Consider the following 24,795-nt stretch of genomic DNA (forward strand, 5'->3'; position numbering starts at 1 on the left):
TTTGAGTGCCCTGTTTCATGCTTTGCACATGGACCAGTCATGTTTTACATATGGTAACATACATGTTTCAATGCTATGCTCTCAAATCATCCCACTCTCGCCTTCTCCCACAGAGTCCAAAAGTCTGTTCTTAATACCTGTGTCTCTCTTGCTGTATCGCATATAGGGTCATTGTTTCCATCTTTCTAAATTCCATATATATGCATTAATATACTGTATTGGTGTTTTTCTTTCTGACTTACTTCACTCTGTATAATAAGCTCCAGTTTCATCCACCTCATTAGAATTGATTCAAACCCATTCTTTTTAAAAGCTGAGTAATATTCCATTGTGTATATGTACCACAACTTTCTTATCCATTTGTCTGCTGACGGACATCTAGGTTGCTTCCATGTCCTAGCTGTTGTAAACAGTGCTGTGATGAACATTGGGGTACACGTGTCTCTTTCAATTCTGGTTTCCTCAGTGTGTATGCCCAGTAGTGGGAATCCTGGGTCGTATGGCAGTTCTATTTTCAGTTTTTTAGGAATCTCCACACTGTTCTCCACAGTGGCTGTACTAGTTTGCATTCCCACCAACAGTGTAAGAGGGTTCCCTTTTCTCCATACCCTCTCCAGCATTTATTGTTCGTAGACTTTTTGATAGCAGCCATTCTGACCAGTGCTACCACAATATTCTTTCAGATCTTTGTCATTTGGTTATATTACTCTTGTGGCTTCTGACATGTCCCCCAAACATGTTGCTATTTATTTTTAGAAACTGTAGTATCAGCTTCAGGTATTGCTATTTTAAAAACCAAAATACATATTTTCTTTTGGGCATAATACGAAAGCAGTTCATTCATCACTCTTGGTTGTCTTTATCTCTTTCCTACCTACTCACCCATTCCCATTCTCTCCCTTTCACTCAAACTCCTTACCCTATTTACCACACAGCTCAGGAAACTCCCACTCACCCACCTCTACCCATGTCATGGCCCACTTATAGCGTGAGTCTGAACCTGAGAGAAAGAACCTTCCATAATGAAGAATCTCTCCTAGGGAAAAGAAAGGATTTAAACTCCATTTAGGAAATGTTTTCCAAGTTGGCCAAGAAAAAGTCAAAACTTCGGCAATTTTGTATTACTGAACAGAGAGGTGGTTCTGAAAGCACTGGTCAGGGGAGTTAAATATGGCAAGAAGATACTAAAGTTCAATCCAATCAGCTACATCACCACATGGCAATTATAAGGGTGCCTCAGACAAAAAGATCAAAGTCAAAGAAAGCAGCAAAGTCCAGGAGCAGCTGATGATTTATATTACAATGGGTTTTAAAATATAATTTTTAAAATACAAAATACATTAAATATCTGAGCTCATTGACTTCATTTTTTAAATTTTAAAAGCTTTGAATAAATCCTAAAAATAAACTATTAATAAAACCAGTATTACAAAAAAATAATTTGCCCAGTATTACAATCACTATCTATTGCAGCTTTTGTGCCTTGACACAGTTACTTTGTTTTCAACATATGTTCCCCCTCCTCCCCCCACTATGTCTTAAAAATCATGGCTTTTGTTGCTTCTCTTTGTCTTTCCCACCCTCACTTGTCTATGAGTACCTCTGGTTATTCACTCCCTGCTTCTGATTCTCTTATACCTTCGTTTGTATTTGGAATGCCTTCTTTCACCTGCTTCATTATTTTTATTTTTGTACAAGTATTTCCTTCATGAAGTCTTTCTTACTACACACAAATATAAATTTTTCTCTGCTCTTTAACTGGGGGTTTCCTAGAAAAACTTCCATAACAAAGCTTTCCAAAGTGTGTTCCATGGAACACTAATCACATGAGATGACTAGAAAAGAAAGGAATTCCACGGTCAAATAAGTTTAGAAAATACTGAATAGCCTTTCCCCCATCTCTCCTGGGAATTCACAAAGCATTTTATGAATTGTCCAGCAGCATGAAACAGGTTTATCTTTAATTTCATAGTACCTAAGCTTTGACAGTGACACCCTAAACATCACCATTTTCTGGGGAAATGCTGTTGCACAAAGTCAAATTCATACAGTATTTGTTGTTCATTGCTATGTTTTATTTTGTCTGTATCTAATCCACATGTCTCAGTCTACACATATGTACATAGTAATCTTATACAATTGTACATGGCAATCTGAGGATAAGAATAAGTAAGAGGATAGAAATGAATTCTCATCCTAGTTTACACTAAACATAGTATATATGTGTAAGGATGCCCTAAAAGCAGATTTCAAAAGCTCTTCACTTTTTTATTATCAAGTTTTTAAAGACTTTAAAAACAAAGTGAAATTAACCTTCCAAAATATGTTTTGAAATGAAATGTTCTTTTACAAAATCTTTAATTTAAAATTTAAAAATGTACATGAAAATGATTAACATTTGGTCTTTATTATTCCAACTTCAATTTTTAGAAACCCCTTGTTTTTGACAGGTCACTTAAAAAAATCCAGTGACATTAAAGATACTGCTGTCTCGATGAAAGTCCCTCTGGAGGTGCATTTTCATATTAGCACAATAGCTATAAAAACAAACGAAAGATTCTTAAATTCTATGAACTGCAACATGCTGTTATATGAATAGGTACTTGAAATACTCAAAATAGGTAAATAGTTTCCAAATTAGTGCATTTTCCAGGCATTCTCTAGTATTAGCAAAAGAAGGACCAAAAATTTCATGTTTATTCCTTTGGACTATTAACCTTAAAATTTCACCTAGGGTATGCAGGATTAACTGGAAGAATTTACAGCTTAAGCAGACAGGCCTGCATGAAACATAGTGTAATAAAAATACATACCATAAACAGACCCAGTCTCAGAGAATGAACTTATGGTTGTTAGGAGGGAAGAATGGGGGAAAGGGATGGGGAATTTGGGATCAACATGTACACACTGCTATATTTAAAATGAATAACCAGATGAACCTAGAGCCTGTTATACAGAGTGAAGTAAGTCAGAAAGAGAAAAACTAATACCGGATATTAACACATACATATGAAGTCTAGAATAGAGTAGCACTGAAATACATATATTACCATATGTAAAACAGACAGCTAGCGGGAAGGTGCTGTGTAACACAGGGACCTCAGCCTGGCGCTGTGATGACCTAGAAGGGTGGAGGGGGGAGACTCAAGAGGGAAGGAACACATGTATACTGACAGCTGACTCTCACTGTTGTATGGCACAAACCACTAGAACATGGTAAAGCAATTATCCTTCAATTAAAAATAAAGAAAAAATATAAAACCAAAAATTTTTAAAAAGTGAGGAAAAAATGCATAATCAACAAAGCTACTATATAGCACATGGAACTCTGTTCAGTGTTCTGTGGCAGCCTGGATGAGAGGGGGATTTGGGGGAGGATGGGTACATGTGTATGTATGGCTCAGTCCCTTTGCTGTCCACCTGAAACTATCACAAAACTGTTAATCAGCTATACTCCAATATAAAATAAAGTTTTTTTTTAAAATACATAACATAATTGCATTTAAAACAACAATAGTGGGCACTTCCCTGGTGGTCCAGTGGTTAAGGCTCTGCCCTCTCAAAGACGGGAGCATGAATTCAATTCCTGGTCAGAGAACCAAGATCCTGCAAGAATACTGGAGTGGGCTGGCAAGCCCTCCTCCAGGGATCTTCCCAACCTAGGAACTGAACCAGTCTCTTCTGTCTCCTGCACTGGCAGGCGGATTCTTTACCACTGAGCCACCTAGGGCTTCCAAGAGAAGACATCTCAGGAAATAAATAAGGCAGAATCTTATAATGAGAAAAGGTATACAAAGAAAATAAAACACAGTGATGCATTAAAGAGAATCACAGGCAGGAGCAAAAGGGATAGTAGGCACTAGGTCTTTGGCTAGGATGATAGGGAACAACCTTGAAGGAGATAACATTTGAGTTAAGACTTGAAAGACATGGACTTCAAGGCAAATTTTTCATATAAAGTTGTAATTTATAAAATGGTAGTGATAATGTAAGTGGTAGTGTATTTTACAACTTTATTTGGCAAGATAAAAGGTCAGCAAACTTAAGATCTAACAAATTAAAAAATAATGCTTATAAAATAACATCTGGAAACCTCTGGGCAATACAAGGCATTAAGATGCGAGACAATGGATGTTTACCTTGTAGAAACTGATAAAAGGTCATTTTACAATATAAATCAGTGAACTATCAAACCTTTTGGTTTCAGGATCCCTTTACACCCCTAAAAACTACTGATCATCTTTTGTTTCTGTGGGTTGTGTGTGCTCAGTTGTGTTTGAGTCTTTGCAGCCCCATGGACTGTAGTTGCTAGGTTTCTCTGCCCATGGAATTCTCCAGGTGAGAATCCTGGAACAGGCTGCCATTTCCTACTCCAGGGGATCTTCCCAGACCAGGGATCAAACCCACGTTTCTTGTGTCTCCTGCATTGGCAAGTGGATTCCTTATCCCTAGCACCACCTGGAAAGCTTATGTGGGTTAGATGTATCTATTTACTGTATAATAAAACTAAGAAATTTAAAATATCTCTCAACTCATTAAAAATAATAATAAACAATTCAGTTAATAAATTATATATACTTTATTAAAAGCAACTGTAGGAATCGGGTGGAGAGGGAGGTGGGAGGGGGGATCGGGATGGGAAATACGTGTAAATCTATGGCTGATTCATATCAATGTATGACAAAACCCAAAAAAAAAAAAATATATTGAATCACTACGTTGTATACTTGAAGCTAATATAATATAAATTACACTTCAATTAAAAAAAATAAAAATAAAAGCAACTGTATTTCCAAGACAAAAATTTAGTGAGGACCACAGCACTGTTTTATGTTCTTGAAAATCTAATGTTTGGCTTTAACAGAAGACAGCTAGGCCCTCACATCTGCTTCTATATTCAATTTACTGCTGCTGCTGCTAAGTCGCATCAGTCATGTCCGACTCTGTGCGACCCCACAGACGGCAGCCCACAAGGCTCCTCCGTCCCGGGGATTCTCCAGGCAAGAATACTGGAGTGGGTTGCCATTTCCTTCTCCAGTGTATCAAAGTGAAAAATGAAAGTGAAGTCACTTAGCCAGGTCCGACTCTTCGTGACCCCATGGACTGCAGCCCACCAGGCTCCCCCATCCATGGGATTCTCCAGGCAAGAGTACTGGAGTGGGTTGCCATTGCCTTCTCCAATTTATTGCTATATACAAGTTGATGGATTTTTTTCACCTCTGCAGCACAGAGAAATCATCAGAATAGACAGGTACAGGTTCCCCCTCACTGGGGGGTGACGCCCATACCCTTCCTCTGCCTTGCTCCTATCTAACAAACCATCTCTCTATGTCCTCTCCCACTTGTTGTTATGCTATGTCTGTAATAGTAAATTTTATGCTTGCAAAAAAAAAAAATCGAGGGGCACAGAAATCACAGAAACAGAGAATAGAATGGTGGTTGCCAGGAGCCAGAGTAGGGGAATGGGTAGATGATGGCTAAAAGGTGCAAACTTACAATTACATAATTAAGTTCTGAGGATCTATTGTAAAGCGGGGTGACTAAAGTTAACACTGTGGCCTTATATACTCACAAGTTGCTAAGAGAGAACATCGTAAATGTTCTCCTAAAAAAAGGAGGGTAATGATGTGAGGTGATGAAGGTGTTCAACAACCTAGTACTGGGGTAATCATTTTGCAATATACATACATGTATCAAATCATCACAACTTATACAATTTTATATGTCAATAATATATCAAAAAGCTGGGGAAAAAACAGGCACAAGGGCCATTGTCTTATGTTCTATATACTACACTATACAATACTACAAAATACCAGCAAACTTTGAAAGAAGTGGGAAGTGGTCTAACACAAAGGTAGAGTGTAGGCTCCGGAGTCAAAACTACTTAGATCTGAATTCTGGCTCTACTGATCACTAGCTGTGAACCTTGAACAATTCATCTTACCTCACTGAGCCTTCAAGTGATTCAGTTATATCATCTATAATATTTTATTATTTTGCCCCTCACCAGCATAGCTAATTTTACATATACATCACTAGTAGACTTACTAAGTAATAAATTACATAATACTTACCTCATGAATTGTTATGAGATCACCTGCTAAGAACTCAGTTAACATTGGCTATTTATTACTAAACCTATCAGTGACAATGTTTGTGAAGGTAACTGTATTAATGACTAGAAGTTTAATAAAGAACACTGTTAAATAATAACAAAGTACTTGTAAGCAACGCAGGCTTTGAAACCACTAGGTATCTTTTCTTTCTCCACTTGCTCTTACCTTCAGCCTTCAGAAAACAAAACTAGCTTATGCTTAGCCACCCTGAAAACAAGCAGCTTCCCTTTCCTATGCTAGAAAAATGTTCTGACAATTTCCTCAAAATAATCAATTGACATCTCCAAGCCTCATTTTATAAAAATTTTAAGTGGGGATAACTCCTATGTTACAGAGCTGATGTTAGGATTACAAGTAACATATATACATGACATCCAGAAAGGGTGCTCAGGGAATGATACCTTCACTCCAAGCAAAAAGTGACACCTCTTCTAAAGTGGTATAGCACATACACTCATATTACCATACTTCGCATAACCAGCTATTTTTGTTCAATTCTTATCTTAGTTAAAAAACATTAAGTTCCTTGTAATTCCATCTCTTTCAGCAACCTAACAAAGTTTTATATAGAGTAAACATCCAGTATTTCTAAATTCATTTTCTGAATTCTGTATCCTTACACCTAGGAGTACACACAATAAAAGATATTTTAATAACTCAAGTAATACTGACTGCCTCTTGGACAGAGATCATAATTTTAAAATAATGATCCTGCTACTTTAAAACTATCACAATGATACAGGGAACACGAAAACAGAACAGGACCCATTTGGGTCTTTTTTTCTTTTTAATTAAAAATGAAGTTATAACACCTAACATTAAAAAAAAATGTTCCCTTCTAACAGTGAAATTTTCACTAATAGAAACACTCAATCTGCTTTCCCTCTCTCTCTCCCTCTGCCCCTCAGCCAGTACCAAAGAACAATAGAGTGAAAGGAAGTGAAACTAATCACTAGTGAGTGAAGGGAGAGATGAGGGAAAGATAAAGGCTGCAACCAAAATTTAAAACCAGCATTCTAAACATTTTCTTTCAACAAACAGCCTCTAATTCAATGTTTCTTATAAACAAGAAAAACAATGAGGTATTTTTTAAAACTATCTTAATCTTAGTTGGAAAGATACTTTAATGTTCTAAAGCACAAATGGACTGTTGCCTTTTTCCAAAGAGTAACTAGGTTCTGCTACTTTCTCCACAAGATGCGCCTTTTCTCCACCGGCTCTATAATTAAAATCTGTGGGTGCAGGGGAATCAAAAGCACTACAAAGCACAAACTCCTTTCTGTTTCCTTGACAAACAGAGAAGCAGCTTAGTCAAGGTGGTTTGTGCAACAGTGTTAAGTTTTGGTGTAATTTTTTTTTACTAGAGTCTCTTGAAATCCTTCTACACATTAAAAAAAAAACCTCATGTTAGACAAACAAAAAACCCCACAACTCTTCTGTATTCTCAGTTCTCAGATAGCTGAAAATTTAAAACAACGAATTCAAAATATACCCTTAGGACCTCTTAAAGTACTGCTATAAAACACTAAATGTGAGGAAAGTGGGGCAGAAAAGAGAAAAGATGGTAACTGAATGACAAAAGCTTAGGAGAAAAAGAAGTTTGGATGCAACTATTGTTTATTAGCTTATGAAAGGCAGGAAGCCAAATCACTAAAATAAAAGCAGTTGTCTTCACTCTCTAAAAAATTACACACAAACATACACTCAACCCCTTCTCTACCAACAAAACTGTAATTTGAGGGGTGGCCTGTTTAAGGAAATGTTAGTATTAGTAATTTTCCACTGGAAATGAAAATTTCCAATGGAATTTTCAAGGTATTTCCACACCACAAAATCACTTGAAGTATGTCAGTAGTGTTTCACACTCTGAGTTATGGAAATGTTGATTTGCTACATAATTTTAACATTTTAGTTTACTACAGGATGCATAACAAAATTATGTTTTTACATACTGTTTTAAATCTACCTAGGGTCATGTGTATACTACTACCCTTCAGCATTTGAGAGACAAAACAGCTAAATGAAGACTGCAACAACTTGTAGAGTCTCTTAATACAAGTAAAAAAACAACTTGTAGAGTCTCTTAATACAAGTAAAAAGGCTCATTTAGTACACACTATTATAATAATTAGGTGTATAGTTAAGGTAGTTCATGTTTTGAAACACTGTCAGAAAACATGGAAATTATCTACATCTCTTTGTGAAAGGAGGGCAGTGGAAGGAAGAAAAGGTGACCAAAGTATCCAAAGGGCAGGGAGAAGACTGATTACGCAATAACTTTACAATTGGGAATTATAACAGACCTAATGCCTAACTGATCCAGAAGTGCTGTTAAACCCAAGCCAAGGGTAGAAACATGAAAGAGATCAAAATAGATTTATTACTTCTTTGGGGAGCTGAAAAGTAGTTTACCCTGCACTTCAAAAAGAACCGAAGCCAATAACACAAAACACCAACTAAGTAGAAAGAGAAACACTGGAATGCCCTAGAGCCTTTTCTCTGGACCTCTTCTCTATCCATACTTACTACCCTAACTTACTACACTGACTTCTCTATCTACACTTACTTCCTAGTACATCTCTTCCAGGCTGTCTCTAAAGACAATTTACATACTCAACAGACACCCTGTGGTGACTGTCACACAGCTTTGTGAATACACTGAAATAAGTGAATGAATTGTACACTTCAAATGAGTGAAGTTTGTCAATCAATGTTAACTCTTTCTAGTCACTCGGGGAAAAAAACAACACTCACTCTTGATTATTATCCTCTGTTGCTGCTGCTGTTAAGTCACTTCAGTCATGTCAGACTCCGTGCAACCCCACAGACAGCAGCCCACCAGGCTCCCCCGTCCCTGGGATTCTCCAGGCAAGAACACTGGAGTGGGTTGCCATTTCCTTCTCCATTGCATGAAAGTGAAAAATGAAAGTAAAGTCACTAAAAAAAAAAAAAAAAAAGAAAGTGAAGTCACTCAGTCGTGTCCGACTCTTAGCGACCCCTAGACTGCAGTCCACCAGGCTCCTCCTGTTACCGCACCATTTAATTCATTTAAAACCCCAATTGGATTTATTCTCAAAACAAATTCAGAATTAAACCAGTTTTTATTTCTTTCACAACCTGGTCCAAAACCCACCAATATTTTATCCCAGGACTACTACCACAGCCACCTACTGGCATCCCTGTTTCTGCAGCAATTAGAATGATCTTTTAAAAACAGAAATCAGTTCACATCACTCCTTTGCTCTAATAGTTCCCCATCTCATTAAAAATAAAAGCCTAAGGATGCCTATAAAATTGTGATCTGTCCCTCCTATTACCCACCAAAATCTGAGTTCATCTGCTAATCCTCTTTCTCTACTCCTTTCCAGTCACAAAAGCTTTCCTGCTGTTCCTTAAACTCACCAGGCACACACTAACCTCAAAACCTTTGTGTTTTTGTTCTCCCCTCACACTCATATCTATATTGTTTATAGTGCCTTATCTTCCTGCTCAAATGTCACATTCTCAGGGAGGCCTTTCCTTACACCTAATTTAAATTCTTGTAGAATGTTCAAACTACCACACAACTGGACTCATCTCACACACTAGCAAAATAATGCTCAAAATCCTCCAAGCCAGGCTTCAACAGTATGTGAACCGTGAACTTACAGATGCTCAAGCTGGATTTAGAAAAAGCAGAGGAACCAGAGAGCAAATTGCCAACATCCATTGGATCACTGAAAAGCAAGAGAGTTCCAAAAAAAACACCTACTTCTGCTTTATTGACTATGCCAAAGCCTTTGACTCTGTGGATCACAACAGACTGTGGAAAATTCTTCAAGAGATGGGAATACCAGACCACCTTACCTGCCTCCTGAGAAATCTGTATACAGGTCAAGAAGCAAGTTAGAACTGGGCATGGAACAACAGACTGGTTCCAAATCAGGAAAGGAGTACATCAAGGCTGTATACTATCACCCTGCTTATTTAACTTATATGCAGAGTACATCATGCAAAATACTGGGTTGATGAAGCACAAGCTGGAATCAAGATTGTCGGGAGAAATACCAATAACCTCAGATATCCTGATGACACCACCCTTATGGCAGAAAGCGAAGGACTAAAGAGCCTCTTGATGAAAGTGAAAGAGTACAGTGACAAACCTGGCTTAAAACTCAACATGCAGAAAACGGAGACCATGGCATCCAGTCCCACCACTTCATGGCAAAAGGATGGGGAAACAACGCAAACAGTGACAGGCTTTTTTGGGGGGCTCCAAAATCACTGCAGATGGTGACTGCAGCCATGAAATTAAAAGACGCTTGCTCGTTGGAAGAAAAGCTATGACCAATCTAGACAGCATATTAAAAAGCAGAGACATTACTTCGCCAACAAAGGTCCATCTAGTCAAAGCTATATTTTTGCCAGTACTCATATATGGACATGAGAATTGGACTACGAAAAAAGCTGAGCACCGAAGAATTGATGCTTTTGAACTGTGGTGTTGGAAAACTCTTGAGAGTCCCTTGGACTGCAAGGAGATCCAACCAGTCCATCCTAAAGGAAGTCAGTCCTGAACATTCATTGGAAGGACTGATGCTGAAGCTGAGACCCCAATACTTCGGCCACCTGATGCAAAAAACTAATTCACTGAAAAAGACCCTGATGCTGGAAAAAGATCAAAGGCGGGAGGAGAAGGGGATGACAGAGGATGGGATAGTTGGATGGCATCACCGCCTTGATGGACATAAGTTTGAGTAAGCACTGGGAGTTGGTGATGGACAGGGAGGCCTGTGTGCTGCAGTCCATGGGGTCACAAAGAATCGGACACAACTGAGTGACTAAACTGAACTGAATACTCTCTATTCCCGATCCCTGATTTATATTTCTCTACAGCACTCCTAGTATTTTTTACCTTCCAGTATACTTAACATCATGTCTGCTGCTTGTCTCTCCTTACCAGAGTATAAGCTCTGGGAGGGCAGACATTTTCCTCCGTTTTGTTCACCTGCTATATCCCCAGTGCCTGGCACAGCAGGTATCCAATAAAGCATTGTTAAAAGCACTGAATGTAGGGATTTATAAGCAAAATTCATCTTCAAACTTTAGGAATCTGTACCAAGTCCACTTACACTTGTACACATGTGATATGTGATTAAAAAACCATATGCCTAAGGCAGTATTCTTATAGTCTATATGCCTGACCAACATACCTGTTACAAAGGATGAATTACAAGGAAAGTAAACAGTTAAAGGAACAGCTACATTTCAGATACCAGAGCCTCAGAAAATAGTTCCAGATCCTCAGATTTATGGAATATCAAATATAAGATTACAGACTTCACTCTCCACTGACCAGTGGAGCTACCAGTGTGGAACCCTAAACTTTCTACCACCAAAAACTCCTATTAATTAATCTAAAAGCACCTAACATTTAGAGATTTCTATCACGTAGACAGCTTTAATACCTAACATGCTCAGCTTTGTTTCCCCCTTTCTTAAAAATTATAAATGACTATCAGAACTTCAAATCTATACAAGACAATCAGTTTTCCCACAGAAAGCAAAGATAAAAACAAATAAACCCCACAAAGCTTCAAGATCTAGACATTCTAGTTAATCTGACCTAACAATGAATAAATAGGCAGGTTATCAAAGGTTTTCTGCATTGTAGAAAATAAAAGACAGACTAGTACAGTGGCTATGAGTGTGAGTGTATGCTCTAAATCAAGAATGCCTGGGTTGAATCCTGGATCCATCACTTATTAGCTCTCTAACCTTGGGCAAGCTACTCACCCTCTCACCGCCTCTGTTTTCCCATCTGTAAAATGGGAATCATAATAATACCTACTTCAAAATATTGTGAGGACCGAATAAATTAATGTATGTAAAATGCTTGGAGCAGTACCTGGCACATAATAAGCACTTGATAGAAGTGAGCTAGAAAACCACCATCTTCATGGTTCACCCAAGGATTTGAGAAACCACTGCCATACATCAAAACTAGTAATTGCACTTTGCAAATTCTCTGCAACAAATTAATCCTGCATGAAGAAAAAAAAATTTTCCCAGTCCATGTTTATATGACAGTTTCTCTCGTAGACAAAATACTGGATTGTACTGAGATTTGTTTCAAATGGGAGGGGGAGGAAGTAAAGGGGATAGGAGAAAAAAGATCGGCCCTTAAAAGAATAAGTACAAAAAAAGGAATAACTACAGAAGTGGGGTGATCAGAAGGGGGGAGGTGTCATTACTTTTCTGATTTTGTTCATATTTAAAGTTTGTATCAAAAACAGCTAAAAGAAAATCTTAACAGATTTTTCTGTTCTACAAATGATTCTACTTTCCTATATCCCCCTTTTCTTCAAAAACTCACTTAAATTCTCATACACCTTCCAAAACAGACCAATCCATTCAATGGTTGGAAGCAAAACTTCATGGAGATATCATGAATACAACATATTCCATTTTTTCCTACTACTTCTTCAGAGAACTTGCTAATTCACTACAGAAAGGCTGGCTCAAATCATCTGCCCCTGACTAGGTATATAGTTTTCAGCACCATTCCCAAAACAGAATAATTATTTCAAATAGTCAGGACCTTAAGATTAACTACATCATCACTGTCATCATCATAAACAATCTGAAAATATTTCTATATGCTAGGACCTATACTAAAATACATGCATTATCTTCTTAAATCTAGACAACAAGCCTATGAGAGATAACTCCCTCTACTCACAAATCAGAAATTGGGGCTCACAACTTAAGTACTATGCACAGAATCACCCAGGTTATTAACTGATGGAATTACTATTTGAACCTATGTCTACTCTAAAGTCTGGATTTTTCTACTTTTCCATATTAATTTCTATTAAAAATGGGAGGGATGAATGAAATATAGAAATGACAATAGTCATATTGCACATCAAGCCCATGTAAGAGCCACATTTTGAAACTGCAAACAACCATATCTATTATTTCTTTTACTAAAGTATAAATGTGGCCTTCTGATAAACAGAAATTAAAACCATTCAAGTTCTTGATTAACTATTTCACAAAATTATATTGGCAAATATCTACTGATTACTTATTGTGTGCCAAACACTGTTCTAGTTGCTTGGGATACAGCAGCAAAGAAGACATAGCCCTGGTCAATCAACATAGACAAAAAACATATAACACGTAAATAACTTAATTTCATAAAATGAAAAATAAAGTGATATGATAGAATTCAACTGAAACCACTTAAAATAAGATCATTATGGAAGACCTTTCTGAAGAAGTAATATCTGAGCTTGGATCTAAAATGATAAGACAGCAATGGAAGAAGCCTGAGAAGTAGTAGGCAGGGCAGATAGTGTAAGAACGTGTAGACCTTTTTACCTGTAGTAAAAGAAGTTTAACTCTTAAGCCTGTTGCAATTGAATGTCACTAGAGGATTTTAAAGCACAGAAATGACATGGGTTCATGCTACAGATCACTTTTGGAAAATGATAGCAGTGAAAGGGTCAAACAAATTAAAACAAGCCTGAATAAAATTGGTAAAACCCACCATGGAGTTTGTCTTCAGGAAGACTACTTGCCTTCTCTAGTAAATTATTTTCTTTATTTCTATTTATTTATTTTTTGGCTATACCATGCGGCTTTCAGGATCTCAGTTCCCCAAGTGAGGACTGAACCTGGGTCATGGCAGTGAAAGCCCAGAATCCTAACCACGAGGCCACCAAGAACTCCCAAAATTATTTCCTTTAAAGTGAACTAAAGTCTCTTAATATACATTATGAAATAAAGGGTAAAACGAAAATATCTCAGGATGAGTTATACAGTTACTTAAATTCACACTGAGGTCTAAATATAAATTACTGAAGAACAGATGCCAAAAGAAACAAAGAGAAGCAAAAGTGGCATCTGGAAAATGGACAGAAAGGCTGTGAATGCCAAAGACATCTATTGCACAAATTTGCCTAAAGTTGATTTAGAAGCCAAACTCCAAAATAATTCTAATACTACTCTCCTGAATATTTCTCTCAAAAGGTTTTATTTACAGTAAGACAGATGACATTCACTAATGTAAACAGAAAACAACTACAAATTACCCTTAACCATTTTAGAAAGTTAAGCCCATTCCACCAGGGGAAAAAAATCAGGTTTATAGAAAGCCAAAAGCATTTTGTGACACAAACTTTATATAATGCACTTCAAATGAAGTATTGTCTTCCTAGAGCAACCATTCTTTTTCACTCTTAAAATATCAGCAAGGGAAACATGCTCATGCACAATGTAAAAAGCAGAGGCAGAAAAATTCTGGCTCCAGTGTATCTCATCATCAGTGACTAGAAAAAATATACTGTAATTGTCATATGTAATCCCACAGACAAGGATAGGGACCAACTTATCTTTGCAAATGAGGTAACCATACAGTTAAAGCACCAGAGCCCAAAGGTAGGAAAATGTTTTAAAACAGGGAAGAAAAATATGTTTAAGAACAATATGTCCTCAAGCTTGAGCACTGCTTGCTACCACTGGTAGACCAAATACATTAAAGAAAAATCATGAAAACATTATTTTACAAAATTAAATGTGACCACTGTCATCTGATATGGTGGAGTCAAATCCCAACTCCACCATAAGCTTAGCAGCTTCCTTAATATTTCTGAGTCTTAGTTTCCCCATTGGTAAATCAATGATTAAAAAATCGACTTAGGGTTAGTTTAAGGTAGAATGAGCTACTAGATATACTGTAAATGACAAAAGGCCTGGGCACATAGTAGATACTTATTATGCGAGCCTTTGACAGTGAGGAGTACCATACTTGATATTGTATTTTCTAATTTTACCTCTTGGAAAGAAGGCAACTTTGATCTGCTATTGGTAAATACAGATAATCTCGCAAAACGTCTCTCCCAACAATAACTATAGACAAATGGTTTGAAGTTTTGAGATCCATCCGTTCCCTTAAAAAGTAAACACAGATCAAAACACTACAGAGAGAGTAGGAAAAGTGGAATAATAATAATAACTGGATGATGGGTTTCACTGGTGACAGCCATAGACAAGAAGCTGTTCAACAAACATAAAATTCAGAGATATACAGGGATTTTAGGGTCAACCGTCTCTTCTGTGTAGGAAGCAACAATGACTTCTCCACACTTCCTTCGTCCTAAAGATTTGAAATCTGCAAACAATCCACGCTTCCTGACAATTTAATAGACTTCTTTTCCGCAGTAAAGCAGCAAAGTGAAATAAAATCAGCGAAGTAGACAAAAAAGCAATTAACTCGGGGTGGGGGGGGGGGGAGTATTATATATTCAAAAAGCACACTTTTGATTCCTTGTTTGGTTACCTATGAAACCAATTCTTATTCTTTAAAAACGTATCTGAACTGACTGAAAAGTAGACGGATATGTTTTTCATTTTAAGGTATTAGTGGCAATACGGACTACGGTTGTCTTTGGTCAGTATCAAGAAGCCTGTATTTTACTGCAGCAAACACAGGTCGAGGAAAACCTCTCAGGTGGTCGGTCGCCTGAGCTCTCTGTGGCGCTCACGTTACCTCTTCATCTAGGTAAGGTTCTTCTTACTACACATCACAAGTTTTAGGTCAGAGGAAAATAGAATTGTCCAACACATTCCGCGAAGTAGGTGCATTTACTACTGCTTAAACCATAGCAGTACGAGAAATCATTAACACATTAAGGCCTATTAGAATTAAACGGACGCGACACTTTCTGTGAACATTCAGTAAATACAACACCTCACAAGGCTCTGAAATAACATATAAATCTCCACAGAATTGGGCCCAACGGCCCAAGGTCACACCAAGCCAGTGGCTATAAAATCCAAGAAATGATCAATCTCCTACAGTTCAGACAATCCTGGCTAAAAATAAGTCTGGGTTTGGCAACACTTGGGTTGAAGCTCTAATGTGAACAACCCCAACCGAATGCAGCGGCTCCACAGGGAAACCCTAAACGTTTCGAGCAGTATTTCCTTCCATTCCCCAGTCTTCCCTTCCCTGGGCACCCCCAACACTCACATCTCCGGAGCCACTTCATCCAATGGTAGACGATAGTAGTGTGGTGTTTCTTGTTCTCTATACACCAAGACGACAAGCCTTGAATAGATTCCATGGTGTTAGTTACCGACTGGAATTTTCGATCCAACGAGGACTCCAGAGCCCCTGCCGAAGAGGCCGACGAGGAGGAGGCCTTACTGCCGCCTCCGCCGCCGCCGGCCGCCATCTTCCCGGTTTGCACAAGCGCTGCTGCTCCTCTGGCGGCCGCGGCGGCGACGGCGACGGCGGCGGGAGCGGGCAAAACAATCACTGCGAGTGCGTGAAAGCCGCAGGTGGGGAGGGAGGCCAGGGGGTGGGGATGGTGCACGCGCTAGGCTCTTCTGGAGGTAGGACGGGAGGACCAGGTGCTGGGCACGCTGGCGGCTCCTACACGCTGCAAGGAGGGGCTGCGGGTTTCGAATGTTTATCAGAATTGTTCAAGGGATTGTGTTTAAACCAGTCAGCAATCACGAAGAATTACGCAGAAAACAGCTCTTGCAAAGCCTTTCTAAACGTCTGGCCCGGAAATTAAATGGTTTTATACTCTTCGGCTCTCAACGCTTAAGGCCCTTCCCCAACACTCCTCTAAGAGTGGGCGTTAATATCTTAAGGTAAATACTACCCGACTGCCCCTTCAGTTGCAGAAATCTTTCTCTCTCCTTTAGGTCCTCTAGCACAGAAAAGCCCAAGGCTACCTAGTCAGGAATTTTTTTGCAACGCAATAGCAGCAGCGGGACAGCAACAGTATCGCGCACGCGCTGCTTGGACCCGCCCCCCTGCTTCCTTCTCAACCTAGAAAGCAGAGGGAGGCGTGATGGCGGGGCAACCTGGCCAATCAAGGGAGAGGACGAAGAAGCGCGCGCAGAAGCCCACAAGCCCCAAGGGCTAAGGAGGCGCTTCGATGCTTTGTGCGCCTGCGCGACAGGCCAGCGTGTAGCGGCTTGAGAGGAAAAACCGGGAGGGAAGGGCTAGGGAGTTGGTGACTAAAGAGAGGTTGGGGGGAGGGGCTTCACCGCTCCACCCCGCGTTTTGCTTCCTAGTGAGGTGTCTCTCTTGGAGCTATCCAGCTCACACCACAGGACCGAGAAACTCCCACCGTTCAGCGGCCACTTATCTTCTGGCACTTGCAGGTGCCGCTGCCGGCGCCGCTGCTAACTCCTCGGGGCACCGAGGCGCGACAAAGTAGATGGCAGCCATCTTGCAATGCGCCAGCTCCGGCAAGCCATTCACTACGCAGACTCCCAGACCAAACAATTTTTTACACTTCCCTTGGACGATACCATTCACAGCCCCTTGACTTTTTGGATTATAGGAAGAGGAAGTAAATGACGTGAAACGAAAATTTTCCTTGTAGAATTTTCGAGACAAGGAAACAATAAAAAGCAAGATGTGATTCACCATCGCCAATTATGATGCAGTCTTGCAATTGCATAATACTTTATAGTTTACAAAACCCTTAGAAATCTATTATATTGATTAGCACAACCTAAATTAACCAGGCCATAGCATCTGCCTATGTAAAACTTCTGGATAGATTTGGAGGCTTCTGTGTGCCACTAAGCACATAGAATTATTGTATTTTAATTATTCCACGTCTCCACAGTAGACTCACATTTACCTGTTTTGTCAAGCTCACATTTCGTATATGTTAATCCAACAAAAAGTTGTTGTCTTGTGCCAAGTACAGTTCTAGATGTGGGGCGGTAACAGAGCAAAACAGACAAAAATCCCTTTCCTCTGGGGTTTATTGGCAGGAGACCATAAAAATATCAAGGAGTAAGTTCTCCTGCAATGCAAGAGACCGGGGTTCGATTCCTGGGTTGATTCCCGGGTCAGGAAGATCCCTGGAGAAGGAAATGGCAACGCACTCCAGTATTCTTGACTGGAGAATCCCATGGACAGAGGAGCCTGGTGGGCTACAGTCCATGGGGTCGCAAGAGTCGGACATGACTTAGCGACTAACCCACCGCCAGTAAGTTCTATCCACGCAGGGTAAGAGAGAGAGGGTACTGTGTGTGTGTGTGATCCTTAAGGGAATGGTGGTTTGGTGATCAAAGACAGCTTTTGGGAGGAAGCGATAATTAGATCTGAATGTTGAGCACAAGGTAACCAAGCAAATATGGGGGAGGGAAGAGAAAAAAGCACGCTGGCAGAAGAAACAGCTAGTGCAAAGGACCTAAAACACGAATGTCTTGAAATATTAGAGGAAGAACAAGGAGGCCAGTTTGACTAAAGAGGGGACAAATAGTAAAATATGAGATCTGAGAGGTGAAGAGGGAGAATTCATGTAGGGCCTGGAAGTCCACTCTAAAACTTTGGCTTTCTACTTTGGGATTTGAAACACTTATAAGCAGAGCAGCTTTAAACAAAGTTACATAGCATTCTTCTTAAAAGATTATATTGGTTGCTATGTTGAAAATAGGCTTCAGAGTAACCAGTTAAGGAGACTATTGCAGTAATCCAGACAAGGAGATGATGGTGGCTTCTACTAGGGTGGCAATAAAAAAAAAGAGAGAAGTGGTGTCAGATCCTAGATATAGTTTGAAGGTAGAACCCAAAGGATTGCTCATAAATTTAAGGGGAATATGAAAAGAAAAAAAAAAAAAAAAGAGGCAAATATGGCACCAAGGTTTTAGACCTGAGCAACTAGAATGGTGTTTCTCAGCTTTTTTTTCCATTACTGTTGACCCTGAAGATTCTTCTTAGATATTTGTTCCTATTCCCCCCAGCCCCCATGAAATGTTAATGCCACAGATACACTGTATATCTGTTTATGTACTGTCTGTATATCTGTTCTTTATACAAGAATAAGAATGAAGTTTGTATTCAATGCAGAATTAAGGATGACTAAAATCTTTAAGTTAAAAATTAAAAATTTTTTGGACTTCTCCGGTGGTCCAGTGGTTAATAACCCGTCTGCCAATGCCAATTAGGGTTCAATCCCTAATCAGGGAGAATTCCACACGCCAGGGGGCAACAAAGCCCGTCTACCACAACTACTAAGCCGGAACTCTACAGCCAGTGCTGTGCAACAAGAGAAGCCACTACACTGAGAAGCCCTTGGACCACAACTAGAAAGTAGCCCCACAGATACACACAACTAGAGAAAGCCTGAGCACAGCAACAAAGACCCAGAGCAGCCAAAAAAACTAAATTTTTTAAATTAAAAAAAATTTAATCCTAGTAATATATAACAATTTTATAACTACTGAGTATACTTTAATATAACTTATTTCTGTAAGTTGTAATTCATTACACTACATATGTAAATTACCAATTTATATAAATACATAATAGCAATGTAATCAGTTTTTAAAAAATCATTCAAAACTTATTTTCCAGCAAAAGTGAAATAATTGAAAAATTAATTTCTTAAAAAATTTTAGTGAACTTTTATTCGACATGAGAAAATTGCTAGCTGCTAGAGATTAACTCAAATTTTGACATTTTTTCTTCTCAGCATTGATTATAGTTAGTGATGAGTTAAATAGCTTTTGTAGAATTAAATAATGTAAACAATTTTTATTTGCTTCTCAAAGTCCAAATCATGCACAGAAGCACAGAGAATCAAACATAACATTCCGGACAGCAGTAACTCTGTGTAGGCACTTCCTTCACTATTTCTTACGAAGCCCCCTACTTCACAGTCAGTAAGGCCACTGACTTCAAAATAGGTCAGTTGAGACAGATAAAGTTCTCCAATCACAGCCATCTGTTCCTCATAGTTTTGTAGCACTGATTTTGCATACATTTTTGGTATCTTCCATGAATTCAATGTCATTGCTTCTTGTGTCATAGCCAAGAAAATGAGAGAAATTAAATAAAGGGTAAGATTTTGTTGGGTAGAGTTCAGTTTTAGAAAGTCACAAAGCACTGCAATGTCTAAAACTTTTTCATTCCCTCAAGTTCATAAAAGAAGTCTTTTTTTCCTATAAATAGGAAACATCAATTTAAGAATTGCCAGTATATAGATGATCTTAAAGCCGTGACATGGATGAGGCCACCCAGGAAGTGAGTGAGCATGCTGCTGCTGCTAAGTCACTTCAGTCGTGTCCGACTCTGTGCGATCCCATAGATGGCAGCCCACCAGGCTCTCCTGTCCCTGGGATTCTCCAGGCAAGAACACTGGAGTGGGTTGCCAGTTCCTTCTCCAATGCCTGAAAGTGAAAAGTGAAAGTGAAGTCACTCAGTCATGTTCGACTCTTAGCAACCCCATGCACTGCAGCCCAACAGCCTCCTCCGTCCATGGGATCTTCCAGGCAACAGTACCGGAGTGGGGTGCCATTGCCTCCTCCAGTGAGTGAGCATAGATATTAATAAAAAGTCCAAGGACTGGGCTCTCCGAAGCAAGTTTCAAAGGAGACAGAAAAGCAATGACCAGTGAAGGAGAACCCAGAAAGTAATATTCTGAAAGCCATGTCATGAAAGTCTGTTAAGGAGGGAGTAATTGTGTCAGGTGTTGCTGCAGAGGTTGCATGAGAACTGAGATAATCATTGAATCTGGGAAACACACTAGTAATTGGTAGGCTTGACAAAGGCTGTTTCCAGGAAGTGACTGGAGAGGGCTCTGGAGAGAATGGAAGAAGTGGCGTTATCATATATAGACAACTCTTGCATGAAATAAAGGGGGAGCAGAGTAATGGAACTGAAGCTGGAGGGAAATGTGGGCTCACAGGTCATTTTTTTTTCTAAGATGGAAGATAATTTACCTATTTTCAGATGCTATGGCTGATACACGATAGAGATGGGACAATTGCTGAATTGATTTCCTTGATTAAGTGGGAGAGGATAGATCAAATGTTAAATCCATAGACAGTTCCTTTCTTGTAACAGGAAGGTAGAGAATCTAGGTAGAAATTCCGGTAAGTTGATAGACTTGTTGAGCATGTGCAGAAATTCTCTTCAGTTGCTTTCTTTTCTCGGTGAAATATGTGCTGAGGAAGCACACTTTTAAGTCAAGATCTGTTAATTGCCAATTCCAGTGCACCGTTTACAGTCTCAACCCTTTTCTGTTAAGTACTGTAATGGTTCAGAGTAAGACACACAGAACCAGACCGCTCACATTCAGACTCTGCCACTTGTCAGTGGCAATTTACTTGCCAGTGGCCAGAGGTAAGTTTCTTTATCTGTCTGTGGTGCTATAATTATTAAACGAGTTAATGCATGTAGCGCTCAAAGCAGCGCTGCCTGGCTTAGAAAGATTTGATGATGATGTTGATGTCAGCTATTATTATATTTAAATCTTTCTTAAATTCATTTCCCTTTACTTCTATTATACAGTCTTTAATCAGATCCCACTAAATAAATGGCTTTTTCTTCCCATTGCTAGTTTTTATACACTTGGTTTGCCAAAGTTCCATCTTTAGCCCTTCTCTCATCTTTCTGCTCATTCTCTTTCAGAGGTTAAATTTATCACCTGCATTCACTTACAAAGTTATCCTGGTTATCTCTAATTTTACCTGTTGCAAGAGTTTCCCTCATAGCTCAGTTGGTAAAGAATCTGCCTGCAATGCAGGAGACCCTGGTTTGATTCTTGGGTTGGGAAGATCCCCTGGAGAAGGGATAGGCTACCCATCCCAGTGTTCTTGGGCTTCCCTTGTGGGTCCGCTGGTAAAGAATCCATCTGCAATATGGGAGACCTGGGTTGGGACGATCCCCCAGAGAAGAGAAAGGCTACCCACTGCAGTATTCTGGCCTGGAGAATTCCATGGACTATATAGTCCATGGGGTCGCAAAGAGTCAGACAAGACTGAGCGACTTTCACTTTCACCTAGTTATCAAATCCTATAGACTTCTACTTAAAAATTTCTTCCATAAATTCCCTTCTTTCCATCCCCTTCTACCTAAGGGTTATCACCATTCTAATCAACTATGTCAACAGCATCATGATCAGCTCTCCTAGTCTCTCTGTTCAGCTTATATACATTACCAGTATATAATATCCTAGTTTTCCTTTACTCAAAAATCACAACCAAAAAACTTGTTTCTAGATTGTAGGTAACAATCTACCAAGTTAAGTAAATGCTCTAGCTTTGAAGACCATCCACAATGGTTCCAATCTCCCCAGTATTATCTCAAATACCTTTCCTCTGTGGTTCTTTGGGCTCCACTGTTTTTTCTTAAATGTATCTGTAATTTTCTATTTATGAATTCTGCCTAAAATGGTCTCTTCTATTACCAAAATTCCATCTATCTTTCAAGAGCTATCTTGAATTGTCTCTTTTATCTAAACTTCCCTGAGCATTCCAACTGAATTTCTCTTTTGAACAGTAGCATTTTCTGCCCTGAATAAATTTGTTTACTTACAGTAATATTGCATTGAGTAACATGCAAAAGCACCCTAATTGCTAAGTAGTGTTGTTGTTCAGTCGCCAAGTCGTGTCCGACTCTTCATGACCCCCATGGACTGATGCACATCAAGCTTCCCTGTCCCTCACTATTTCCTGGAGTTTGCCCACGTTCATATCCATTGAATAGGTGATGCAATTCAACCATCTCACCCTGTCACCATTTTCTCCTTCTGTCTTCAATCTTTTCCATCATTAGGGTCTTTTCCAACAAGTCAGTGTTAGTTATGACAAAATTCTTACCCAAAAATAATCATTGGTATATGCCAATGACATTGCCATTGTTCAAGATACTTCTGGAAATTCATCAAGGTAAGCCACATACAGGAAGGAAAAATCAGTCCAATTACTTTATATTTGCATTTTTAAACAAAGAAAGTTATTATCTATCTTAACCATATCACTTAATTCTCCATAACAAATTCCTAATGACTTTTAAAATTCTTACCAGAAGTCTACAGAGGACAAATAACTACCATTAACTAAAGATATATATTCAAACAGATTATGAAAGAAATTACTAAAGTCCACAAGGTATTTTAAGTGGTGCCAGCATCCCAAGATAGGAACTGAGATTAGCATTCATTTGAATGCTAATCAAATCTGTCCTTAACACCTGTTTCACAAATGACGTAGCATATGTAGAGACTAAGTTTGGGTTCTAGTGAAATCTGGGTTCAAATTAAACTCCATCACTTACTAGCCATAACCTGGAGCAAATTATTTACTCTAAGCCTCATATTTCTCACCTGTAAGATCTACTTTCCTCATAACTCTGTTCTGATAAAAGAGGTAATGCTTACTGAGCAGTGCTCAATATAGTATAGGATCAGGAAACTGAAAAAACAAGTAACATCCTGAGACACAGGGAGTTAAAAAGACTTACTCAAGACAAGGATTAAGTCTCATTATGGGTAGTTTATAAAGAACATAAAACTCCTTTTAGTTCTTTGGCAAACAATACATTTTAGAAGCTGTGTATAAATTATTTACACAATTTGTAGTAATTATAATAAAAGCAAAAGCACTCATTTCTGACGTTTTCTCCTGGATTTGCTTAAATCAAGAAATATAAAATATGAGTTCAGTTCTCTAGCTCCTAAGTCTCACAGACATAGGCTTCAAGATTTCTTCCTGCTCTAGGAGTTACTAATTTCATCTGTCTGCATTATGGTTCATCTCTAAAAGGGAGGTTGTTGCTTTTCCTTAAGGTCTTTTGCAGTCCTTTGTCTCTTTCCACCTTTTTTATCCTAGTACTCTAGAATATTGCCTTAAACTCCAACTAGGACCTAAAACATGTAACTTTTAAAATTTTAAACTTTTTATTTTTTGCTGTTTTGTAGGGCATGCGGGATCTTAGTTCCCTGACCAAGGATCAAACCCATGTCCTTTACATTGGGAGCACAGAGTCTTAACCACTGGACTGCCAGGGCAGTCCCCATATAACCTTTTAATTTTTTTCCCACATAACCTTTTTAAAAAGGGTTAATTTGATATCATAGACTGTTTTAACTTCTGGTCAAGCATTCATTCTCTGACACTACTGCCTAGTAAACTTCAGTTAGCAGGAAGGAGCTCTAATGGCTCCTGTGTACAATCCATTCTCAGTATGTCCTCAACAGGCAACATGAAATGGAAGGATATTTATGGTTAAGAATTTGGACTTCTTTGGACACTTATTCTGATCCAAATAATCCTAAAAAGAAACCAAAAGCATTAAGTGCTTAACAGAACTGCATCTTGTCAGATTCTTAGGGGGGTAAAAAAAGAAACTACACACTGTCTTTTAGAAAAGGATTGTTTTTTTTTTTTAATTAGTAAAGAGAAGAAATAGGCTAAATTCTCAAATCCTATTTGATTTTACAAACTGACCTATAACATCATCCTTGGACTCTCCCTGTGTCCATTTCACTCACAACACACATTCTCATATATTCACCTATGTGAGGAAGGGATTTCCTGTTAATGCTATTCAGCCAAGACCAGAAGTAATCTGTCAACCTTGTGATTACCCATTGAAGGTTAAGAGATAGACATTCCCTCTCCTCTATCCACTTAACACCTCTTCCTTCTTCACTCTGTTCCAGGAAAATGGTATTGATCACTTTTGCTCCAAGATGAGGTCAGGTTTCCAATATCCAATCATCCATCCATCCATTCATTCATTTATATATACATAAATATCAATGACAAAATTTTCTTTTTCCATAGCAATTGCTAGAAGTCTGGAGGAAAGATCACCTGAAGACCCAAACTCTGATACCTATGAGTGTGTGAAAAATATCATACTGAC

The 24,795-nt window shown here is 38.7% G+C and overlaps 1 protein-coding gene across 4 annotated transcripts in view; it reads right to left on the reverse strand.

The window, feature by feature from the left end:
* The window catches only part of RPRD2 (regulation of nuclear pre-mRNA domain containing 2), an 89,764-nt gene extending 72,410 nt beyond the window's left edge, over positions 1 to 17,354 (reverse strand). Inside the window, exon 1 of one of the 4 annotated variants that reach the window (XM_061120902.1) lies at positions 16,138 to 17,354. In XM_061120902.1, the coding sequence (XP_060976885.1) occupies positions 16,138 to 16,342 (205 nt within the window). In that variant the 5' untranslated portion in view covers positions 16,343 to 17,354. The remainder of the gene's footprint in view (positions 1 to 16,137) is intronic. The other 3 variants (XM_061120901.1, XM_061120904.1, XM_061120903.1) reach the window with 3 other exon arrangements.
* Positions 17,355 to 24,795: the final 7,441 nt, after the last annotated feature.

The sequence above is a fragment of the Dama dama genome, chromosome 20 (assembly GCF_033118175.1).
Source record: "Dama dama isolate Ldn47 chromosome 20, ASM3311817v1, whole genome shotgun sequence".
NCBI lineage: Eukaryota > Metazoa > Chordata > Mammalia > Artiodactyla > Cervidae > Dama > Dama dama.